The 22,976-nt window shown below is 38.7% G+C and overlaps 2 protein-coding genes across 2 annotated transcripts in view; both read right to left on the bottom strand.

Annotated features, from left to right (window-relative positions):
- The window catches only part of LOC127632538 (guanine nucleotide-binding protein G(I)/G(S)/G(T) subunit beta-1-like), a 285,363-nt gene that overhangs the window by 17,355 nt on the left and 245,032 nt on the right, over positions 1 to 22,976 (bottom strand). The gene's annotated exons all lie outside the window — the stretch shown is intronic.
- The window catches only part of LOC127632522 (nidogen-1-like), a 35,600-nt gene that overhangs the window by 4,252 nt on the left and 8,372 nt on the right, over positions 1 to 22,976 (bottom strand). The window contains exons 2-14 of the mRNA XM_052111143.1: positions 22,312 to 22,614; positions 16,267 to 16,496; positions 15,586 to 15,929; positions 14,432 to 14,572; positions 13,928 to 14,179; positions 13,455 to 13,655; positions 12,156 to 12,389; positions 9,374 to 9,511; positions 8,445 to 8,573; positions 8,166 to 8,309; positions 5,111 to 5,236; positions 274 to 507; positions 25 to 197 (exon numbers count right to left, since the gene is read on the bottom strand). Of these exons, the coding sequence (XP_051967103.1) occupies positions 25 to 197; positions 274 to 507; positions 5,111 to 5,236; positions 8,166 to 8,309; positions 8,445 to 8,573; positions 9,374 to 9,511; positions 12,156 to 12,389; positions 13,455 to 13,655; positions 13,928 to 14,179; positions 14,432 to 14,572; positions 15,586 to 15,929; positions 16,267 to 16,496; positions 22,312 to 22,614 (2,649 nt within the window). The remainder of the gene's footprint in view (positions 1 to 24; positions 198 to 273; positions 508 to 5,110; positions 5,237 to 8,165; positions 8,310 to 8,444; positions 8,574 to 9,373; positions 9,512 to 12,155; positions 12,390 to 13,454; positions 13,656 to 13,927; positions 14,180 to 14,431; positions 14,573 to 15,585; positions 15,930 to 16,266; positions 16,497 to 22,311; positions 22,615 to 22,976) is intronic.

A 22,976-nucleotide genomic window follows, 5' to 3' on the forward strand; every position in this document is an offset into this window, starting at 1 on the left:
ACTCTGGGAGAAAGTTCAACTCACTGGTATGTGCACCATGGTCTTTGCCTCGTCTTTATTCATTCGGGATCCATCCAATGGGATGTAGTCGATCTTACCGCTCTGAGCGAATAAGATGTTAGCTCCTGGAGCCAATGGGTTGATGTCAGGCTTCGGGGTGGGGCCAATGATGGGCGGAGCCACATTGTGGTCAATACCTATGGAAAGAGGAAGGGGCTCGTCATTTAAGGTGCTGATGTAACATTCTAGTTGCTAGTCGGTCTGTGTGCTTACACATGGGTCTGTTGCCTGGTCCCGTTCTAGAACCGGGAATTTCCTGTCCAGAGCCGTCCACACACCAACACTGGCTGATGCTGGAGTGACACTGCGTGGGTTCGTAAGCGCCATAGCTGTCACAGGTGGGCACATACTGCCCAACGGCCGGACGCGGTCGGAAGAAGTAGTATCCACCAGAGGAGGCAGCCAGTGACGATTCTCTGTGGTGCTCGCATGCAGTCTTCTCGTGATCTGAATTAAACAGATACAATCGGTTAATACAAACCCCTCCTACAAACCTGAAACTCACGTTAGATGAAATGTGTAATTCTTTCAATAATTTCAACTATAGCCAACCATAAGTTCAAAGGCTGATTCCTCCGAAAAGTGTAAACACTGTGACTCTATCAAAACATTGCTCTGTTTGTTTGAGCATTCTGACCAGTCTGACACAGCAATATTGCCTCGAGCATTGGTGTTTAAGGCAGGATCTGTTTGGCCAACCGTGAAAGACGAGGAGAGCGTTTGAAACTACAGTCACTATGTTTGCAATTCCGCGTGGTGCCATTAGTGATGCACAAATTACACCCTTAATAGCTTTAAAGAAACCATTACGGGGATAATTTAAAGGGTAATAACATCCACTTCTGAAGTAAAATTGTTCTGTGTGACAATGTAACTTTAAGAACTCAAAACATCCTTTCCTGCGCAATCAAACACTACTACAATTCCTTTACAATCAAAATCTTCATGTGTCTTCATCTTCATAATCTTTGCAGATCCTTTTAAAGAGTCTTAACATTAAAATGAGTGGCTGAAGTATTTCTAACAAGATCCCTGATCAATTGTGTCTGAAATGACGTCGCAGGGCTGAGCAAAAGAGGGTATTACAGTTAGGATGAAACGGTTGGGCTGATGTTCTTGTTGGGACGGGGGCAGTATTCGTCAATGTGTCAGAGATGAGACACTTGCTCTCAAATTAGCAGAAAACTACACGCTTCTCAAACAAACACAGACAGACAGAGACAGACTCGTATAAGTGTTGTGAAATATTTTCTCTGGGGGGAACCTGCGCTGGAACACAGTATAATCCTTCACTGACTTATGCAGCCGAACTGCTCTGTGTTACAGCTCCCCGTAACTGGGAGAATGGGATGAGAAAAACTGACCCTAGATCAGAGGCTCCAAGCAACGTTCTACATCGATTGTGTATGCAGAGAAAATGTCTTAGTTTCTAAAAATATTCTATTTTTTTTTTAAATAAACAAGTAGTTTAATTCATGAAACAATCAGTTTTTATGACATGTTGGTAGCATTAATTCAGAGGCGGGCCGTGCATTTACAGTCTAGGCCTTCAATGTGATTCATGCCATTAAGAGAACACAATGAATAAGACACCGCATGCCTTTGGGCATCATATATTATGTCGCAGCTAACTAATAATATCATTTGACATTTTAAATACACGTCCACACACGAAAACCAGAACTTGAAACGTCACTTAATTCTCAAGCAAGCCTAACTTTAACTGTTTGAGAAACTGTTTGTCTCACGAACAGACATTCAAAAATCATCATTTTTCATCTGAATCTACCAACGAGGTCTATAATACCTGGAAAAATCTATCTAATAATATTTGCAATTTAAATGTTGCTTGCAATACATTTTGTTTCGCCAGGTACACGGTTATACTGCGTTCTGTTCCAGTTGGATGAGAGATATTCCCATTTGATATCTCCGACCATATATGCATCCCTTTCCCAATATTCAGAACTGCAATGCTACCGTGAGCTTAGCAGAGGTTTGACTCTCATTAGAGATGTCTCCTAGCAACCCAACTGATAAACAATGGCTACGTCTCCTAGCAACCCAACTGATAAACAATGCTAGCGCTAGCATTTGTGCTTCAGGTGTACGATTATCAGAAGAGATTATAATGTTTTATACACCTGTTTCTGCAGACGATTGTTAAACAAGCTTTAATATCATGTAATGTGGAAATAAACTCATTTATCGATGTTACTTAATAAAGTGAATGTTTATCACTTACTTTGTGTATCTCCCTGAGTGTCCACATGTTTGTGTGACATCATGCACCTGCATCTGGCCAAAATCAGAGTTGAGTATTTCTGCACGAGTCTACAAGTTGTAATTCTGACTTCAAGTTGCATCCATTGCACTTTTCCTAGTAGGAAGTTGTAAAAACCGACTTTCCGAGTTGAATAGAGAGCAGCACTACTTTTCCCAAATGTATCGGACACTGAATGCTCCAGCAGCCTAATTTACACTTAGAAAACTCCTGATGTTGCTATAACGATGCAAAAAGCCCTTACCAATTTACTTGATGTGAAAATCAGTTCTCCTTTCATGTTTAATAAATGAATCAATCACACTGTCATGAAGAACATCTTGTGTTTTTTAATCCATAAGGATCTCTTTCTCAACAGCTGTACCAGCAGTGATGACAGCCGACTCGTCAGACAGATTGATCTTACTCTTTTAACTCTTGATTACATCACTTAAAGCATGATTGCGTCTCTCAAGGTCAGCTAGAGGGCCTCAACCGGGACATATCCTAAAGATCACACCCACCAAGAACAAATAATCAATGTGATTGGCTGATGACTCTGACAATCTGACTTTAGTTCTCATTCATTTGCACTGTTGAGGGATTCTGAGGAGATTCTGAAGCCTGAGGGGGTGCAGCTCAGACTCATGTGCCGCTTCAGACATGGGATTTGTGAAACGGTTGCCACACTTCACTTGTAAGCATCAAGGAATAAATTCTGACTGGATAAACTTTTAGTTTTTCTCTATTTGTTTGTAGATTACTTAAGAGTGGAAAGCAGTTAAAAATACATAGGCAAAAAGGTGATTGAGAATGAAAGGATGAAAAATCTGTATTTATTTGGCATGTTAGGCCAGCAGAGAAGACTTTACTGGCCCTGAGAAATCACCACTGATTAAATACGATTCTATTCAAGTTGTATCAACATGCACGTCTGGAGTTGTATGTGATCAACCAGTGGCGTCTGTACACAGCGTGGATCAACTCAAAACAAGCGAGCTCTGAGATGACTTTAGTGAAAATATTCTTTTATTATCAGACACATTCCTTGAACATGTTAGACTGGCATTCCTCACTGAATCTGATCCTGACTTCTGAAAAACATCTTAAGTTTTCTCTGGCATTGTCGATGGGCACATGATGACAGATATGATGCAGGTCAAGTGTTAGACTTCACTGCTTTAGGGAACACAGTCACTATTCTTCATTATTCATATTGACCCTTCATTATAAATATGATGTGAAGACCTACTATCTAAATATCTGTTTGTTTAGTATGTTGTTTGACATTGTGTTGTACAGTAGCTAGCATGACCTGTACTGTCTCTTGTCTGCAATGCATGACGTGTTCGTATGGAATGTATAGCAGAAGAGAAAGTGGAGGAGAGAAAAAAGTAAAGCAATTTTAATTAATTTAATTTTTTTAAGGAGTAACGAGTTACCTTTAAAGGTAACGTTACCCAACACTGGTTGTTAGCTTATTTTTATATGTCTTCCTATGTTTAATGTTTACCTATGCCTGTTTATGTTTATAATAATAATAATAATTGATCTATTGTCACACATTATACATTTCTGCATATATACAGTGAAATTATTTATTTTTCACATATCCCAGCTAAGCTGGGGTCAGAGTGCAGGGTCAGCCATGATACTTCAGCCCCTGGAGCAGATAGGGTCAAGGGCCCAACAGTGGTGTCTTGGCATTGTTGGGGCTTAAACCCCCGAGCTTCTGGTCAGTAACCCAGAGCCTCAACCAATGAGTCACCACTGCCCTAATTAATGCCCATTTATTGTTTACATTTAAACTAAACTTAACTAAACGTATGTGAATATTCTGTATATGTATAGGTCAAACTCACAATTAAAGCAAAATACAATGTATTTCTTTTACCCAATTAAATCTATTTTATAATGAATGTAAATATGTATTAAAATAAAGTTGCATTAAAGTAAATAAGAGGCGTCATGTCAAATTGTCACGAACAAAAAAACGACACAATGCAAAAAATCTTTATTTATGCAATTATAGAAATATTTATATTTATTTGTAATTAAAGAAAAAAATATCTTCTGGTTATAATCTGACCTGGAATTATTATTTTTTTCACCGGATTATATCTAATGTTTTTAGTGATCGACAGCAGGTGAATGTTACATAACTGGCAAAATGACCCCGCTGTGTGAGCAATCACTTCCATTTCAACCGCCAGAGCTCTTAAAGATCCGTACAGTATATATTACACATGCAGAAAACGAAACCGATTCCAGATGAATTCTTGGCCCACTGACTGGAGCAGGTGTGCCGAGACTGAACAGCATTGTACATGAGAACCATATGATAATGTAAACCACCCCGTCCAATCCCCCTCATCCCTGAGGACAAATTAAGAGGGGAGGAAGGAACAAACTCAGACAAATTACACAATGTGAGCTCTTATCTTCCTGGCGCATTTCCTCACAAATGAACAAATGCTCTTAGTGATGAGAAATGAGTGGGTGAGGAGGAGAGAAAGAGAGATAAGTTCTTGCAGGAGTAATGTAAATATATAATAGCACACCCAAAAAGTACATTCCTGCCATCATTTGCCATTTCTTCACCCATTTGAATTTGGCGTGTGCGTGAAAACGTCTTTGTTTACATGAGTACAGCGCAGTGAGCGCACCTGACATCATAGAAGTATAAACACCTCAGACGTCATCGAGAGGACGAGCTGCAGTGCCAGATGAAAAAGTAGAATAATTCTTCAAGAACCAATGCTGTATATTAAACACAATAACACCTACCAGACCCAGGTGAGCAGCTAAAGCCATCGCCATGGAAACCTGGCCGGCACTGACAGGTGAAAGAACCCTGGGTGTTGTAGCAGATGGCATCACTGTGGCAACGGCCAGGTTGGCATTCATCAATATCTGCATGACACACAGAAAAAGAGAAAATGCCATCAGGAATCAAAATGATAAAATCATGAAAGACTTAAGATGACTTGTTCTATTATTAGTGGTGTCATCTATTGGTCATCCTTAGGGTCAGAGGTATGCTCAAACCCACAACTTGAAATATTACACTTCAGTGTGTAACTGGAACAAAGTTATAATTCTTCCAGAAAATGCTAACTAGTTTAGACATTTATTGGGAAGTCTTGACTCAACGCTCTGTAAGGAGGAATGCACATCTGTTGCATGTCGTTGATGAAGCATGTATACCCGCAGCGAATCTGCCTTGCATTGCGCTCTCTTGTGCATTCAAACATACATGTGCGGCCCTTGTGCAACATACACGAAACCAGCTGGAGCCGTTCAGTCCAAGTGATCTCAGCGTGATTATCTAAGGCTGAGGAACATGTCAAAACTCAGTCATTACAAACTGGTGAAGAGGAAGACCATCATGATAAATGACGTGCACAGTTGTGGCGCATAGATGTGAGTATTTCCTGTTGGGGTCACAGTATTTCCTCCCTTTAGGAAACCTGATGTTGGGTGAGAATGGAGCGCAGACCTTCTAAAATACTACATGTTACTCAGCAGCAACTGCAGATAACATAAAGCAGTGATATTAGCGGTGTTACAAAACTAGTGCGCTGCTTCGATATATAATATCTTCATGGGAAACTCCCTTCTTCAGCTGAAATTTTCTATGGTGGTCTTAGCTGGTTTAAGCTGGTTTAAGCTGATTTGGCTAGTCTCCCAGGCCTGGCAAAGCTGTTGATTGGCTGGTCTCCTTCGTGGAAAATGACCAAAACCACCAAATAAATCACCAAAATAGACCAGCATTAGCTTAAACCAGATAAGACAAGCAAACTACTGTCAGCTAGTTTAAGCTGGTCATTTCATCTCGTTCCTCCTTTTCTTTAAAATAAAATAAAAATCTGTGCTCAAGTGAGACATTTACAATGGGGTAGTGAATGGGGTCAATTTTTGGAGTTTTAAATGCAGAAATGTGACGATCATCATTTTATAAAAGCACTTCCATTAATTCTTCTGTTAAAACTTGTGTATTATTTTATTAATTATTTTTGCACATCTTGTTATTTTAGCGAATAAAAGTGTCAAATATCATGCATCACTATCGTGTTAATAAAAAATATTATATAATAATAAAAAATGGGAAAGTACATAATTGTCAGTGTTTGAAATTGAGCGTGTTTGGCAATTCACAGATACACAGGTGAACAAAGGTTTGGAATAATGGACAGATTTTGCTTTTATGGAAAGAAATTGGTACTTTTATTCACCAAAGTGCCATTCAACTGATCTCAATGTATATTCAGGACATAAATAACATGATAAATTACTATTACAATTTGAAAATAATGTTCAGAACTTTTTAAACTACTTCAAAGAGTTCAGATCCTTGTCAGTTTGTCCAGATACTCAGGTGAACTTTCACCCCACACTTCCTGTAGCACTTGACCTTTCACCCCACACTTCCTGTAGCACTTGACCTTTCACCCCACACTTCCTGTAGCACTTGACCTTTCACCCCACACTTCCTGGAGCACTTGACCTTTCACCCCACACTTCCTGGAGCACTTGACCTTTCACCCCACACTTCCTGGAGCACTTGCCGTAGATGTGTCTGTCTTGTCGGGCTCTTCTCACGCACCTTACAGTCTAGCTGATCCCACAAAAGCTCAATGGGGTTAAGATCCATAACACTCTTTTCCAATTATCTGTTGTCCAATGTCTGTGTTTCTTTGCCCACTCAAACCTTTTCTTTTTGTTTTTCTGTTCCAAAAGTGTCTTTTTCTTTGCAATTCTTCCCATAAGTCCTCCTGAGTCTTCTCTTTACTGTTGTACATGAAACTGGTGTTGAGCAGGTAGAATTCAATGAAGCTGTCAGCGGAGGACATGTGAGGCGTCTATTTCTCAAACTAGAGACTCTGATGTACTCATCCTCTTGTTTAGTTGCACATCTGGTCTTCCACATCTCTTTCTGTCCTTGTTAGAGCCAGTTGTGCTTTATCTTTGAAGACTGTAGTGACACCTTTGAATGAAATCTGCAATTTCAAGAATTGTACATCCTTCATTCCTCAAAACAAATTGACTGATGAGTTTCTAGAGAAAGTTTCTTTTTTGCCATTTTTGACCTAATACTGACCTTAAGATATGCCGGCCTAATGCATACTGTGACAACTCAAAAACAACACAAAGACAACGTTCAGCTCCATTTAATGAACCAAATATATTTCAGCTGTGTTTGATATAATGGCAAGAGATTTTCTAGTATCAAATGATCAATTAATCATGATTACTCAAGGATGAGGTGTTGGAGTGATGCTGCTGTCTAAATTTGATCAAGATTTGTGTACTATGAGCGTGAAGCGGAATTTAAAAAGCCCAGTCTCATGATTTTAGACAAAACTATTCAGAAGTTCTATGCAAAAATAGCATTTTATATTCCACTTTCTTGACCACTAGGTGGCACAGAGCAGAAACTGTGCAGGTCAGGCCATGCTTGTGAGGACATAGAGCAAGAATTGTGTCGATATGCTGAGGTGTTGCGAAAATACAGACTCAAGTCCATTTTGGCATGCTCGCCATCTAGTTCGTTGATGCATTTTGTATCGATGTATCGTTGATACATTTATCAAAAAACGTATTATACGCTTTTGTTTAGAGGAGTTCAAAAAAGTGGTGCTTGCCCCCTATAAATGCCCCATAGACATGTTTTGTTTGTGTTTTATGCACTCAGACTTGGTGATGTTTGGACTTGAATGGATCAAACATCCATTTTATGATGTTATGATGGTAACAGTTACTCCCCCGGTAAATACTCCTATGTTTTCTTTTACACTCACATTTATGATCTTTTGAACACAATAGTGATTCAGACAGTTACCCTGACAGGCACGGCCATCTCCAGCAAACCCCGGCAGACATGAGCAGACATACGAGGAACCTCCCGTGTAGCTGCATCTGGCACGTTCCGAAATGTCGCAGTCATGCGTTCTCCTCTGGCAGTGATCTATGGGACGATCCGTTTCTGCAGATCAGATTTAAATGCAAACACCGTTTAGAAGTGGGGCGGTGTTTGGTCATGTGGAAGCTTTTCTCAAAAACACAGAAGTCAAGCAGATAGACCAAAACCCCACATATCCACAAATATCTGCGCTCTTACCAACACATGTCCGTCCATCACTGGTGAACTGAAAACCGTCCAAACATTCACATCGGAATGTTCCAGGTTGGTTTTTACACATGGCATACGGGCCGCAGATCTGAGGCATTTCCGAGCACTCATCCACATCTGAGAATGAGACGTTGGAATTTAATATATCAAGAATCCCTTTAAAACAATAATAATAAAGCACTCAATATGTAACAGCTATTGTAAAACAATGAAAAGTGAAATGTGTCATTTCTGTGTCAATATCATCACCAAACAGAATAGCAATAACAATGATTTTATTCAAACAGGTTGACAATTTTGCACTCATGTTGACTTTAAGAAAGTCAGTTGGGTCAGATTTTATTTCAGGTTGCCTTTAAAGTCTAAACAAGCAATTTCAAAGTGTGTTTTCAAGGGTCTTTGAGATGAAACATTTTCATATTAGCAGGAAGCAGCTTTGTGTGCTCATGTTCAGTGTTCTCTATAGCAGTTTGACAAGACCCAGATCTCAGCCAAGTGATCGGATGAATTCACACTGAAAGTCCGGGAGGTAAAAGCAATATTTTCTTCACATTAAATCCCAAGTACCCCCCGAACCAAAGAGAAGCCACATCTCATGAATTAAGAACATTGTATAAACAGACAATGACGTCTGGGCTGATCTCTCTTCCACTGTGTGTGTTTGGATTGGATAAACGTCCAGATTATGAGCCAGCAGGTTCTTTGATGTCCAAAACTGAATTATAATATAATGTCTACAACAAGAGAACAGCTAGACCAGTATCAGAGCTGAGATCAATCCAACAGATATCAAAAGGTCTTCAAAAGCTTTTTGAGAAACAGATGTTTTCCCTCAATGTGCTTAGAATGAGTATTAATAAAACTAATGTTGACTTGAAATATATAACAGATCAAATCTGCGAATGATTCTGTATTACCGTAACAGACGCGTCCATCACCAGTGAAACCAGCGGTGCATTCGCAAGTGAAATCTTTGCCTTGACCTGGACGGCAAACGGCGTTGCTGTCGCATCCGTGTCTGCCAGTAAAACATGGATTTTGTTCTGGAGTTCCACCTGAAATAACACCGGTGAATTCATTTCAAGCATATATACAATCATGCCACAGTCAATCATTGAGATCACACTTTTCTCATTCTGATGGTTGATGTGAACATTAACTGAAGCTCCTGACCTGTATCTGCATGATTGTATGCACTGCACTGCTGCCACACAATTGGCTGATTAGATAATCGCATGAATAAGTAGGTGTGCAGGTGTACCTAATAAAGTGCTCAGTGGGTGTAGATATAAATGATGTATACATGTATAAAAGCTCATAGAAGCTGAAGAGCCAAACCAGACTCTTTCACCATCATTTGAATCATAAAATACTTATTTTTCATTTCTACATGAGAATTCAACTTCAACTCAAGCTTCAATTAAGCTATGTCAAAAACTGACCAATAAGCCTTCTTTAGGCTTTAAAATAAATAATAATAATAATAATAAGAGAGAGAGAGAGGGAGAGAGAGAGAGAGAGAGAGAGGGAGAGGGAGAGAGAGAGAGAGAGAGAGAGAGAGAGAGAGAGAGAGAGAGAGAGAGAGAGAGAGAGAGAGAGAGAGAGAGGGAGAGAGAGAGAGAGAGAGAGCATAAGCCCCTTGACTTCTAACCCCCCTCCCCCAATCAGACTGCTCTTTATAAATACATATATTAGTTTATCAGTGGTTTATGTTTTGTCCCCACAGACGAAAGTTCAATAGAAACCCAACATCGTTCGCAACCATGTTTGGTTAGGACTAAGATCTACATAAACAACATTTACAAAAAAGATCAATTATATGAATATGGAGATATTCAATATTACTATTTGCTACATTTCTGTACCATGGTACATCACAGAACGTTTGAACACTGGGACTATTTCATGAACATCAAGATGTTAGTTATACTTCCTGGTGTTGCGAGCAGACGGTTGCTTTTTGGGGGGTCTGTTTGAAGTCACGGAGTGGCCGAATCTCCCGACACAAGTCACATGTGCTTACATCAGTCGCCCCAAACCCAAACTTTACCCCAGTTCACACAGTAATAAATCTCAGTGGGTGAGTTAAAGCAGATTCACTTGTTTAACATTCGAAAATGTGAAAACCTGCCTGATGACTGTTTGCCAACATAAGGGTCATTCTCATGAAACTAAGCTTGAACCATGGCAGTGAAGATTTCAATAGAAAGATCATTATGAAATGATGTTCTGAAAGTTGAACAGTATCAACATTACTTTTGGTCCCTTAAAAAGTGGGAGGCACATATACAAACTGTTGTAATTCCTACACCGTTCACCTGATTTGGATGTAAATACCCTCAAATTAAAGCTGAAAGTCTGCAGTTAAAGCACATCTTGTTCGTTTCATTTCAAATCCATTGTGGTGGTGTATAGAGCCAAAAAGATTAGAATTGTGTCCATGTCCCAATATTTATGGACCTGACAGTATATATATAAAACAAGATGCAAATCAGTTGGTGTGTTTCGGTAATGAGATAAATGTTTTGTTTTTAAACAAATTTGGTGAGTGCTGATAATTTTTCAGATTTTTGGCCAAGTTGTTTTGTGTTGCAGTAATGAGAAGTTCATGTGGACATGCTCCAAATAAATTAGTTTTAATGTGTAATATTGTATTAGTGTCTATATGACTTGTTTCTGATACTGTACAATCTCATTACCGCAACTGATGATACATTTGTATGGCAATGGATTTAATGATACATCTTGCCCCCTAAATTATTTAGGTAATTATTTTAATTATTTGTGTTAATTTACCTCATTACCGCAACATAATTTTGCATTACCGCAACATTTGTATTAAATATGAAAAAAAGATAAATATGAAATATATATATATATATATATATATATATATATATATATATATATATATATAAAACAAGATTTGTATTTAGTTGTTGTGTTTCAGTAATGAGATAAATTGCTTATATTTAAACCAATTTCACGAGCAATGATGTTGACAAGTTCAAATCAATTTAAATAATTTTTCAAAATTATTTACAAAATATGATTTTTGGCAATTTTTTTCTTTCTTTTTTCTGTGGAAAAAAATGTGGAAACATGTCTTACATTTTATAAAATAGCAAACGCCTTTAGTTTATGTCAGTCTTAAACCATAATTCTCACGTTGGGAGTCTGACATTGATAATTCTAGAGAGGATTTGATTGGACAAAAGTGTGTCTACAGCCCTGAGTGCAAGATGAGTCATCAGTATTTTTGGTCCATTATTTTACAAAATAGAAAGACTATAAATAATAAACGTGCATACACTGTATCTTTAAAATTAAATTAGTACACTTATAGAAGTACACTAGCATTTAGATACCATCAAATCTTACAAACATTATGCCACAATAAAACAAAAGTTATTTCATGATGTCTTTAGAAGTTAAAATACAACATAAATACAACAAAACCTGCTGAGTGAAGCGCAAGTACTGCATTAGGCCACGCCCACAATAATACATTTACATTGGAAAACGCATTGATTTTGCATTGATCAGCTATAAAATTGTCTGAAGACAGAGCTCTCTAGTCTCTTTGGAAAACAATGCCATTAGGGAACTGACAAATGAGTTTTCAAATGAAAACTGATTAGTGTGGACGTAGCATTAGCATGCTGCTTAATTCTAGTATAATAACAGAAGTTTCCTCACTGTGAATGGATCCGATTTTGTTGCTCATGGCATAGCGGATCAGCTGGTTGCTGGAGTCGTACATGACAAAGATTTGGTCAACGCTGAGCTGTTGTCTGGGCTGTACAGAGGGCATGACCTCCTCGTGTGGGCAGCTCTGGAATTTGATGTTCTGTGTCCACATGTAGCTTCGTGTTTGTGTGCTACCGTCAGGCATGATAACGGTGTAGTCCCGCCATGAAGACGACGTTATCACTGAAAACATAAAGTGTTCAGAGATCCCATATTAGCCATTTTTACTGCGCTGTGGTTGTGTAGTGAAACTTAGGCAAGAAACATACAATACTTGATGAATACCATGCATACGCGCAATCCTGTTACACACTTGATTCGAACTCTTGCGTTGTGCAAACCTCCAAACTCAAGGGGGCAATATAATTTCTTTCAAATATCTGTGCTAATAAACAGACATGTCATTATTCAGGTAGCTAGCTATAAACAAAATGTTCACACTTTAACGTGCTCCGTAAGATTCTCTTCAAACGGTTATGTGCTGTTTAGAGCGAACATGTAACGAACATGCACTCTTGGACTTTTGAGCCGCGCCTGTTTGTTCAGCGTCTTGCACAGGAGCACCACGTTTTTTTAGATGCCTTGTCAAATTAAAAATAACTTTTGACACTTGCATTCTGTTCTACTCATTGCCCTCCATCTAGCTTTTTGTGCAAGAACACATTCGGTCTGAACAGCTCTTTACTGCATCACGTAGGCGACCTGAAAGAGAAAACTGCTAATTTCCACTATAGTGCCCCTTGTGGCAATGCTGAGAATGCAACGTGTACTTCTATTGTGTACTTCACATTTCAAAATGCAATGGTGCACAAACTCAAGCTCAAATGGACAGAAATGTTTGTGTTTATGTACTTGCGTAGAGTATGTTTCATGCCTTACAGATTGAGGGTTTTTTACTTGAATATACAAGAGAGAATGTCATCATCACCAAAGTTAAATTAAACTACCTTCAAGTGCAATTGGTAAGCATGTTTAGCTACTTTCAAGCAAAAAAAAATCAGAAACAAAATAAAAAAATATTTAATAGACTAACAAACTGTCAGAAGCACCAGTACCAGTAGATAAGAAAAATTAAATAACGGACTCTATCAGAACTGTCCTTTGACCCATTCATGGGTCGTGCCCAATCAGTTTCTACTGGTACGACTTGGTTTGGTCATTAATGTTCAAAATTGCAATATTTCTGACTGCACTTAAAGGTTATGGAGCAATTGAGCACCATTATCTTTCCAAAGGTATTACACTCACAGTTGCTGGAATACTGATAGATCTCGTTGTACGGGTCAATTTGGACCGTGGCTCCATGAGGTATTTCAGGAATCCTTCCATCCAGCTCTGTGCTGATCACCAGGTGATCGTGTTCATCAATACCTTTGAACTCCTGCCTGATGGTCAGCTTCTCACTGCCAGGCTGAAAAGTGACCTCGGCCTGGCGGGTGAACACTCCACCTGTGGGCACAGAAAGAATGAGAGGGAACTGAGCCCAGAAACCTCCTGAGAAAGCTGGATCTCATGGGTTGGCACAGCAACTCAAAGGAAAGGCTTGTGCGCAGATCAAGGAATGCTAAGAACTTTACTGTGTATGGTGTTGTTGGGAGATGAAAAGAATTTCAAGCAGGACCTGCAGGATTTGCAATTCAAAAATATCTCTAAGTAATTGCAATGTCATGGATTGTTGGCGTAAACAAGCAAAAATTAGCTATGAAGTAAACGGGTCGTACCGATGATGCTAAAGCCGTTCTGATAGTTGGGCTGTTCCAGAGCGAACGCCCATCCAATGGCTCCTCCGAGAGACATCAGCGGCTGCAGAGATGGTCCAATACTGGCCGGAATACTGCTGACAGCGATGTACGCTCGCCCGTCGTTGGTCACAACATACGAGTGAAGATCATTATTGGAGAACTCAACCGGAGAGGGAGAGATACCAACATAGACTCTGCCGTTGACTTTACCGTTCATTCTCTGAGGTTTACCTGTCGATACGAGAAGGAAGGATCTCATTCCCAACTCAAATATATATGATACAAAAGATTTATGGATTTATTGTTGCTTAGTAAGAACAGATAAAAGCATATCATTTACAACCAAGGCTCTGACGCTTACATTTTGTTCTTCCAAAAGTAGCTGTATTGTATTGAAACACGATCAGTAGATATCACATATCCTGAGTTGCGTTAAAATGATGCTGTGACTTAATTATTGGCGAGTTTGAATGTTGAGTTTACCTTCGGCGACACAATTCTTGCCGTTGCCATAGTAACCTGGCTTGCAATGACAGCAGTAGCCGTTGTTGTAGTCTCTGCAGTCGGCGAAAGCGGAACACTTGTGCTTGTTGCTGGAACACGCCTCATAATTATATGCAAAAACTATTTAAAAAAGACCACAGTTTAGTTACGGTTGAGGTGTTAACGTGTGACAGCAGAGTGAATTGAAATATAAATATAATTTAGACAGACAGATTAGAAAAGGACTGTTCCTTGAGGCAAAACCGTTTTAAATAGATAGAAGATAGAAACTTTACTACTAGTAAAAATGCACATTTTTGATATCAGGAATTAGGTTTGCACTAGTAAAGAAGTCAGTACTGATGGAAATATACATTCTTGATGTCCAAAATTTGCCGTCATTTTTATAGGATTTTCATTAGTAGAATTTCACAATGATCTGTCATTAATCCTGTTGAAAACATAATTACAGATATCTATAATTCATTTATTAATAGCTAAAATTCTACATACACACGTGCATTTTACTTCTTATTAGTAAAAACGAAAATGTTATATCCATAATTACATTGTTACTAATATAAATGTCCATTCCTGACGTCTACATCTGAATCACAACTAGTAAAATGTTTTCACTGTGACAAAGTTCATTTCAGATTTCTTTAATATTATTGTAACAAGAAAGAAAGACTTTAATTACTCTATTTTATTTATATCTGAAATCCATTTCCAGATATCAGAAATACCACACCTAACTTGTTGAGATTAATTTCCAGATATCAAAAATCTAATGTGTTTACTAGTTTTAATTCAGTTGTTGATATCCGGAATGGACTTTTGCACTAGAAACAGTGTTATTATTGATATAAAAAATATATGATTTCTACTAGTAAGAAATGAATTGTAGATATCTGTAATTGCGTGAATGATGAAATTCTACTAGTGAAAATGCAGTTACAGATCTCAATGTTTATCATTTTTCACTACCTGAAAATTCATGTCTGATATCAATAATGGGGTTTTCTGAAAGTAATTACGTCATTTTTTTATTCAAGGAATTAAAATTTTTACTAGTGAAATAGTTTTTTTTATATATATTCATGTACAGGATTGAATGCAGAATGGGCTTGTGATGCAGTGAAAGCATCTCTCACCATTGACGTCCAGGTTGTCCTCATCGATGATCAGCACCTGAGGGTTCTGAGGCAGTTGAGGCGTTTGTGGTCGGCGAAGCGGAGACTGATCGGGGGTGCTCAAATCTGGCATTTCTGTTGTGGTAATATCGTATGTAGACCACTCCGAGGTCTCAAGATCTTCTTCATAGTATCTCGGGGACATGCCCCATGTGGCCGATGTTTCAAAAACCGGCAGCTCTGTCACGGTCTCCTCTGAGGGGACCTCTGCCGCCTCTGTGACAAATCCGGGCGTGACAGAGATGAATAACGGTGATGTACCGATCTCATACACCCAAATGCCATGTCTGCCAGAGTTAGTTCTTCTGAAAATGTTGAAGAATGGAGTGTTACACATTAATATTTAATGAGACCATTGGGGGAATGAAGATATCCCTCCAGAAGCAGCAGTTCTCAACTTGTGGATTATAAGTTCACGCAAACCATAAATAAGTCTTGGGTTTGTTCTGACAGGGTTGCAGGAAATAAAACAAATGCAAATAGTAAAATGCATCTAACCATATTATCATACATAAGACGGCTAATCAACTGTTAAAAGTGGGGGAGAAGAAATGTCCTATATATTTAGTTGTTTCCGTCAAAGCAGTGCTTCCAATCAAACTAAAAACATGCAAATAAATGATGTTGAAAATTAGCACTTACTTTCTCAGAGCACTAACCGACTCCTCAGTGCCATCAGTGACACGATAATAAGATCCTTGGTTTGACCAACTGAACCAGCCAGAGACTAAACCCTCATTGAACCCAACATGAACCGGCTGATTTTCACCGTCAATGAGTGTGGAAACAAACTGCATGCTCTCCTCAGGGTACAGCAGGATGGCATAAGTCGCTGACTCCATGTTTGCCACAACAAGTTGAAAGGTGTTTCTCTGCAAGAGATTATGCAATGGATTCGCAGGTTTAGAAATGTGCATTATGCGTACTGGATGCAGACACCTAGCATTTCCGTCTAACTGAAGTATACTTTGTGCTTTAGGGTGGGCAAATGGTTGTCAATTTCAATTTAAAGTACTTTATTGGCACGATTGTATTTGGCAATACAATATTGCCAAAGCATTAATACACAAAACAGATAATGACAAGACAAATAATAATGATAATATAGTAACAAATAACAATGGTTGTCTCTTCAATGAAATAGGGGTGTGAGAAGTTTCCAGGGCAGGGCACAAGGAAAACAAAACAAAAGATGAGATAGTCATGTGTTATATATCGTTGGAAAGGTCTCAATTAGTAGAATGCAATGAGCAACTTCATTTAACTCGGAGGCCAAACTACAGTGAATATTAGTGTATGAAATTCCCACAGACACAGATAAATATAATAAACAGAAGTGTCTTTTTGTCACGTATTTCCATTTTACTTCCTGAAACACACATATAACAAAGAAAATGACATATTGTAATTTACAGCAGATTATCCCAATTCAAACAAGTCCAAACACAACATAATATGATCAGCAGATCTTTAAATATTCCTCAAAGAGTGTACAGTATGGAGCGTCCGGTGACATCATCACCCTGAATGGTAGCCTAAAATAACAGCTCCTCCAAAAAATAAACAAACAAACACTTACTTCACCCCGTTAAACCATCAAATATAACATTTCTAGATAATATTTGGTCCAGTAAGTGGGGCAAGAATGGGAAGAAGGGATGGAAGCAAAAAAAGCACCATTGAAGAACCATTGTTTTTGAATGAGAGACTAATATAACATGATCAAGATTACCCCCCAGCAGTCCTGCAGAAGAGCAAGAGAAGAATATTAGGGAGAGACTCTGAGCTTTCAGAAGACAGCCCTCATCCCCTCCAGAAGAGATATAAGTTCAGACTAACCTTAATAATTTGGTGAGCTAAACAGAACTCAAAATAGATGGTGATGTACTCATCTTAAGAATGACATATTGTAATGTGAATTTTCTATTACTCATTTTTACTTTATTTATACATTCACCCATTTTTCCCCATCTAAACGAGAACATATACATGGGAGGAATACACACTGGGTGCTCCAGTGGTGCTCTGCACAAAGGTAGGAGAGGAACATCTAGATGTTCCTTCTAGCATAGCACAGAGTCATCTACAAGAGACCCTAACCTTGGAATTGCAACTTATTTACTTATTTCTTCATGTTCTTTTCTTTGTTCTTGCCTGTTCAGGGAGTAGATCGGTTCAATTCTACTTCAATGATACACTGACGTATAAATACGCATGGTTAGTGACAAAGTAAAATGTATTTCTTTTAATGTCAATGGGCTGTTGAATCAGCCTGATCACAAGTTGGCATGTGCGTGCCGATTTTTCTTTAGCCGAAATTGGTATGCTTTGACCGAATTTGAAAACACTGCCTCCAGAGGCTAAAGCAGTAAGTGTTTCAGAGCATATAAACAAGTGTGACATCCATTTAGTTCCATGAGAGGTTGCCAGAAGCCAGTTAATTTTTTTTTTCAGCTGATCAGGGTGTAAAACAGTCAAGATACATTTTTATTTGATTTAATCTTAAAGTAAATGGGCTTCAATAACTTGTTTTTCACCTCATATAAACCAGCACATAGCAGATGAGTCACTATTCTCTTCTCAAGCAAAATACATTTTGAAAAAGTATTCAGAATGGAAGATAAAGCGGGCAGATATATTCTAGTAAAAGGTCAAATTGATGAGAATTCAGTTACTCTATTGAACACGTACGTACCCCAGGAAGTGATATCAGTTTCATCATTAGTGAAAAAGAAGGTCTCTTGATATGTGGAAGAGATTTAAATACACACTTACAACCAAAGTTAGTCTCTTCTGGTAGAAAAACCTATGAAACAATGTCTCTACATAAGAAAGTTAACACACTTTTTGAAGATGTTGGTCTAATTGACATTTTCCTTATTATTCCTAATTATTCACCTTTTCCCTAACAGAAGGGACTACACTTATTATTCTGCCCCCCATTCTCTATATACAAGATTTGACTATTTCATTACATTTGAAAAAGATAAAGACAAAATACACACCTGTGGAACAGATTTAAGTGACCATGCACCCATATATTTAGGTCGATTTTAACCTGCGACCAAAGAATATTACATGGAAACTAAATTTAAGTCTACTCAATGATCCCTATTTTAAGGAACAAATAAAAAGTCTTAGACTTTACTTAGAATTTAATGATAATGGAAAGGTTTTACCTCCTATTCTGTGGGATACTCTGAAGGCTGTCCTAAGTGGGAAAATGACAGGAATATCTTCATATACAAAAGAAAAATAAGGAATAAAACATTAGAGGAATTACATAAGTTGAAGAAACTAGAAAAAAGACACAAATTGAGTTTGTCGCAGGATAAACTAAAAGAAATGTAAAAAGTAGGAATGAAATTACTAGTTTAGCTACACATGAAACCAAGAAAACTCTAATGTTTCTGAAACAGAGACATTATGAAAGGGGATCTAAGTCTATGAAAATACTGGTATGGAAACTGAAAAAGAAAACAGCAGAAAACAGCAGTTCATAGAATTAGGGACCCAAGAACAAAAGTGAAATTCAGGAAGCTTTCGAAGTGTTTTGTAAAACTCTATACTGGGAAGTATAACCCAAACTGACACCTACTTGAACTCCCTAGAGCTACCCACTTCAATGAAGAACAAAATGGAAGGATGACTGCTAATATAACTGAAGGTGAACTAAAAACTACAATTAGCAGGCTTAAGTTCAGCAAGTCACCAGGATAAGATGGTTATACGGCACAGTGGTATAAGGAATTAAAACTAACTCCTTTTATACTCCCCACAATGAATTGGGTTTTACAAAAAGCACAAACACCACTGTTTAATTCAGTGTTGTTTATATCATCAAGCCGGTTCTCGCCTCCTCCTTTCCCTTCAACCCCCCTTTACACTGGTGCCAAAAACCCGGAAAGGAGGAGGCAAGAACCGGCTTGACAATATAAACAACATTTGATTAAATAAAAAGACACAAACACACATGGGACAGCTGCCCGTAAACGCTCTCTCTCTGTCGCACCACCATCCGCAGTCGGCCTTTATCCCTCTCGGAGGCTTGATTAGCCTGATAAGGGACTGGGTGTGTAAAATCATGACCTGGACCCGTCCTCCACCCTGTCACAACCACCCAACAGGAAGGAAGTGATAAGCTCAGCCATAGCGAAAGAAGGCAAGGGCAAAATGGAATGTGCATCATTTAGACCAATATCTGTTCTCAGTGTAGATTATAAATTATTTACCCCAGTCATGGCCAAACGATTAGAAGAGTTCCTACCCATGTTTGGACATGTTTTATACAACAATGACAAACACAAGTTTATATATGTAGGACACTACACATCATGGATCACATTAAAAAAAAATTCAATCAAAGCAATAGTGATAAGTGTGTATGCTGAAAAGGCATTTGATTCAGTTAACTGGATTTTTGTTTTTACACAGATTTGTTTTACATGACACAATTATTAAAACCCTACAGACACTGTATGACAATCCCACTACCAGGATTAAAATCAATGGATCTTTATCGAATAGTGTTACTCTAGGAATGGGCTCGAGACAGGGTTGTACATGGTCACCGCTACTCTTCGTATTATATCTGAAGCCACTAGCTCAATATATTACATTTACATTTTACATTTATGCATTTGGCAGACGCTTTTATCCAAAGCAACATACAGTGCACTTATTACAGGGACAATCCCCCCGGAGCAACCTGGAGTTAAGTGCCTTGCTCAAGGACACAATGGTGGTGACTGTGGGAATCAAACCAGTGACCTTCTGATTAACAGTTATGTGCTTTAGCCCACTACACCACCACCTGGCCTGTTATGCAGACAACATTTTGATCTAAGAAAACCAACATATTCTTTGCCTAAACTGATGCAGTCATTTGAACAATACGGTCAATTGTCAGGATACAAGATTAATATGGGTAAAACTCAATTACTTTCATATGACTATAGCCCACCAAGAGAAATTGAAAGCAGTTCCCCCTTAGCATGTTAAACACAGTCCTTTAAATACCCGGGCATCAATATGCCAAAAGATCTTGCTAAACTATCAGAATGCCACTATTTGCCTATACATAAAAAATTAAGGAAGATATAACAATCCTTTCTCTAGTCTCAGTTTAAGGATTGCATCTATTAAAATGAATATATTGCGCAGAATTTTATATCTATTTCAGACCCTACCAATAGAGATCAATTCAATCCAAAATCAATTCAATGAATGGGACAAGATGCTATCAAGGTATATATGGTAGGGTGAAAGACCTAGGGTTCGTCTCAAAACCTTACAATCAGCCAAAGAAAAGGGGGGTTGGGGCCTACCTTCTCTTAGAGATTATTATTTTGCGGCACATATGAGAGATATGATATGCTGGTGCAACCCATCATATGAGGGTCAATGGGAAAACATTGAAGAGAAAATACCCTCCATCCCCATACAGGCAATCTTGGTGGATAACAACCTACAAAGTCATATAAATACTATTGGGTGAAATGGACTCTTGAACTATGGAAAACTATTATATAAGAATATAAACTAGAGGGAGATATTGTACTTCTTAAATGGTGGGCACATGACTCAGATTGTGCACCAAATGAAGGATTCTAGATTTAAGGATTGGACAGCTAAAGGAATAACAGTTCTATGCAATATAATGAAAGAAGGCACACTGCCCAGTTTTAAAACGCTTAAAGAGAAACACTCACTAGAAAAACAAGACCTTTATAGATACCTGCAGATGCGACATTATGTTAATATGAAGGTGAAAAATGTGACAGAGGCAAGTAAATATATAATAGAACTGTTTAGAAAAGCATATCATTAAATTACATATTGGTAGTAGAATAATTTCATGCATATATAAAGGTCTGTTAAATCTTAAAAAAATATTTGACCTCTGTGACAGGGCGGAGGGCGGGGCCGGGTCATGATGCTACACATCCGGCCCCTAATCAGGCTAATCAAGCCTCAGCGAGGGATAAAGGCCGACTGGAGACTGCAGTGGGACAGAGAGAGAGAATTACGGGCAGCTGCCCGTATGTGTTTGTGTGTGTATTTTTATTTAATTAAATTATTATTTATATTGCTAAGCCGGTTCTCGCCTCCTCCTTGCCCATCTTAACCCCTTTACACTAGTGCTGAAATCCGGAGGAGGTCCTCGACACTACCATCCACCCCAACAGAGCAGCTGCAGCCATCCGCCGGAGGAAGGAGGAGCCCGGCCGCCTGGAAGAGGAGGAATGGCTGCTGACCGCGAGGGGAGGAGGGGCTCCCAATCAACCACCTGGAGCAGTTACCGCTGCCAGGGGTGGGTGTTTCAGATACCATATGTGAACAAAGTCAAGGAATTTTATTCCAATTGGATTAAGTAAAAAAAAAAAAACATATTCGTAAGAAAATGAAAGGGGTCTGGGTCAAAATCACCAGAATACAACATAAGGGTTAATAAGAAAAAAAATGTAGGATGAGACTTGATTTAATCTATCAAGAATTGATTGGATGGTGAAAAGAGGGTGTGTCACACCACAACAGAGTCAGAACCGAATTTTCCATGGATTCAGGAGGACTACATTTAGTTTTTTCTCAAGCTGCTTTGCAACAATGTGCATCATACAAAAACAAGCATTAGACGAAATAAATTAAAATGATCAACTGAATTTCAAACCATTCAGACTTACGTACCATATCATACATTTCATCTCCTCTTCCTGGTTCCCCTTGAGCCGCAACATTCTCCCAGGTGACGATGAGGGCGTGTGTGGGTTCGATCTCATCGTCAGAAGGAAACGCCTGGCTAATGTGATCAGTCGTTCTCTGGAGCACTTCTAGGCTTCTGTCCTGCCGGAAATAGACTTTCCCAATCCCATCGCTAGTGTCCAGATCTCCCAGGAACGCCGACATCATACCAAAACTGGCTGGCGTTTTCCCCAGATACTCTGTTTCTTCTGTGGGTTCGGCCAATGATATAAAGCCATTGGTGCTGACCTGCAGAGGGTATAGAATATGCCATGTTAGGAAAAGAGTGGGTGTGACTAGGCATGCACCGATACAAAATTTGCATGCCGATACAGCCATCCGATTATTTAGCACAACATCTGCTGATACCGATAATTTGGGGGTACTAATTTTTGTTTGATTGAAATAATTGGCCCTGATCATCAGCTGTTTTTCAATCATTTCTGTGGAGTGGAGTGGAGTGGTGTGGTGGGCTAATGCACATAACTGGTAATCAGAAGGTTGCTGGTTCAATCCCCACGGCCACCACCATTGTGTCCTTGAGTAAGACACTTAACTCCAGGTTGCTCCGGGGGGATTGTTCCTGTAATAAGTGCACTGTAAGTCACTTT

This window comes from Xyrauchen texanus, chromosome 39 (assembly GCF_025860055.1).
Source record: "Xyrauchen texanus isolate HMW12.3.18 chromosome 39, RBS_HiC_50CHRs, whole genome shotgun sequence".
Taxonomy (NCBI): domain Eukaryota; kingdom Metazoa; phylum Chordata; class Actinopteri; order Cypriniformes; family Catostomidae; genus Xyrauchen; species Xyrauchen texanus.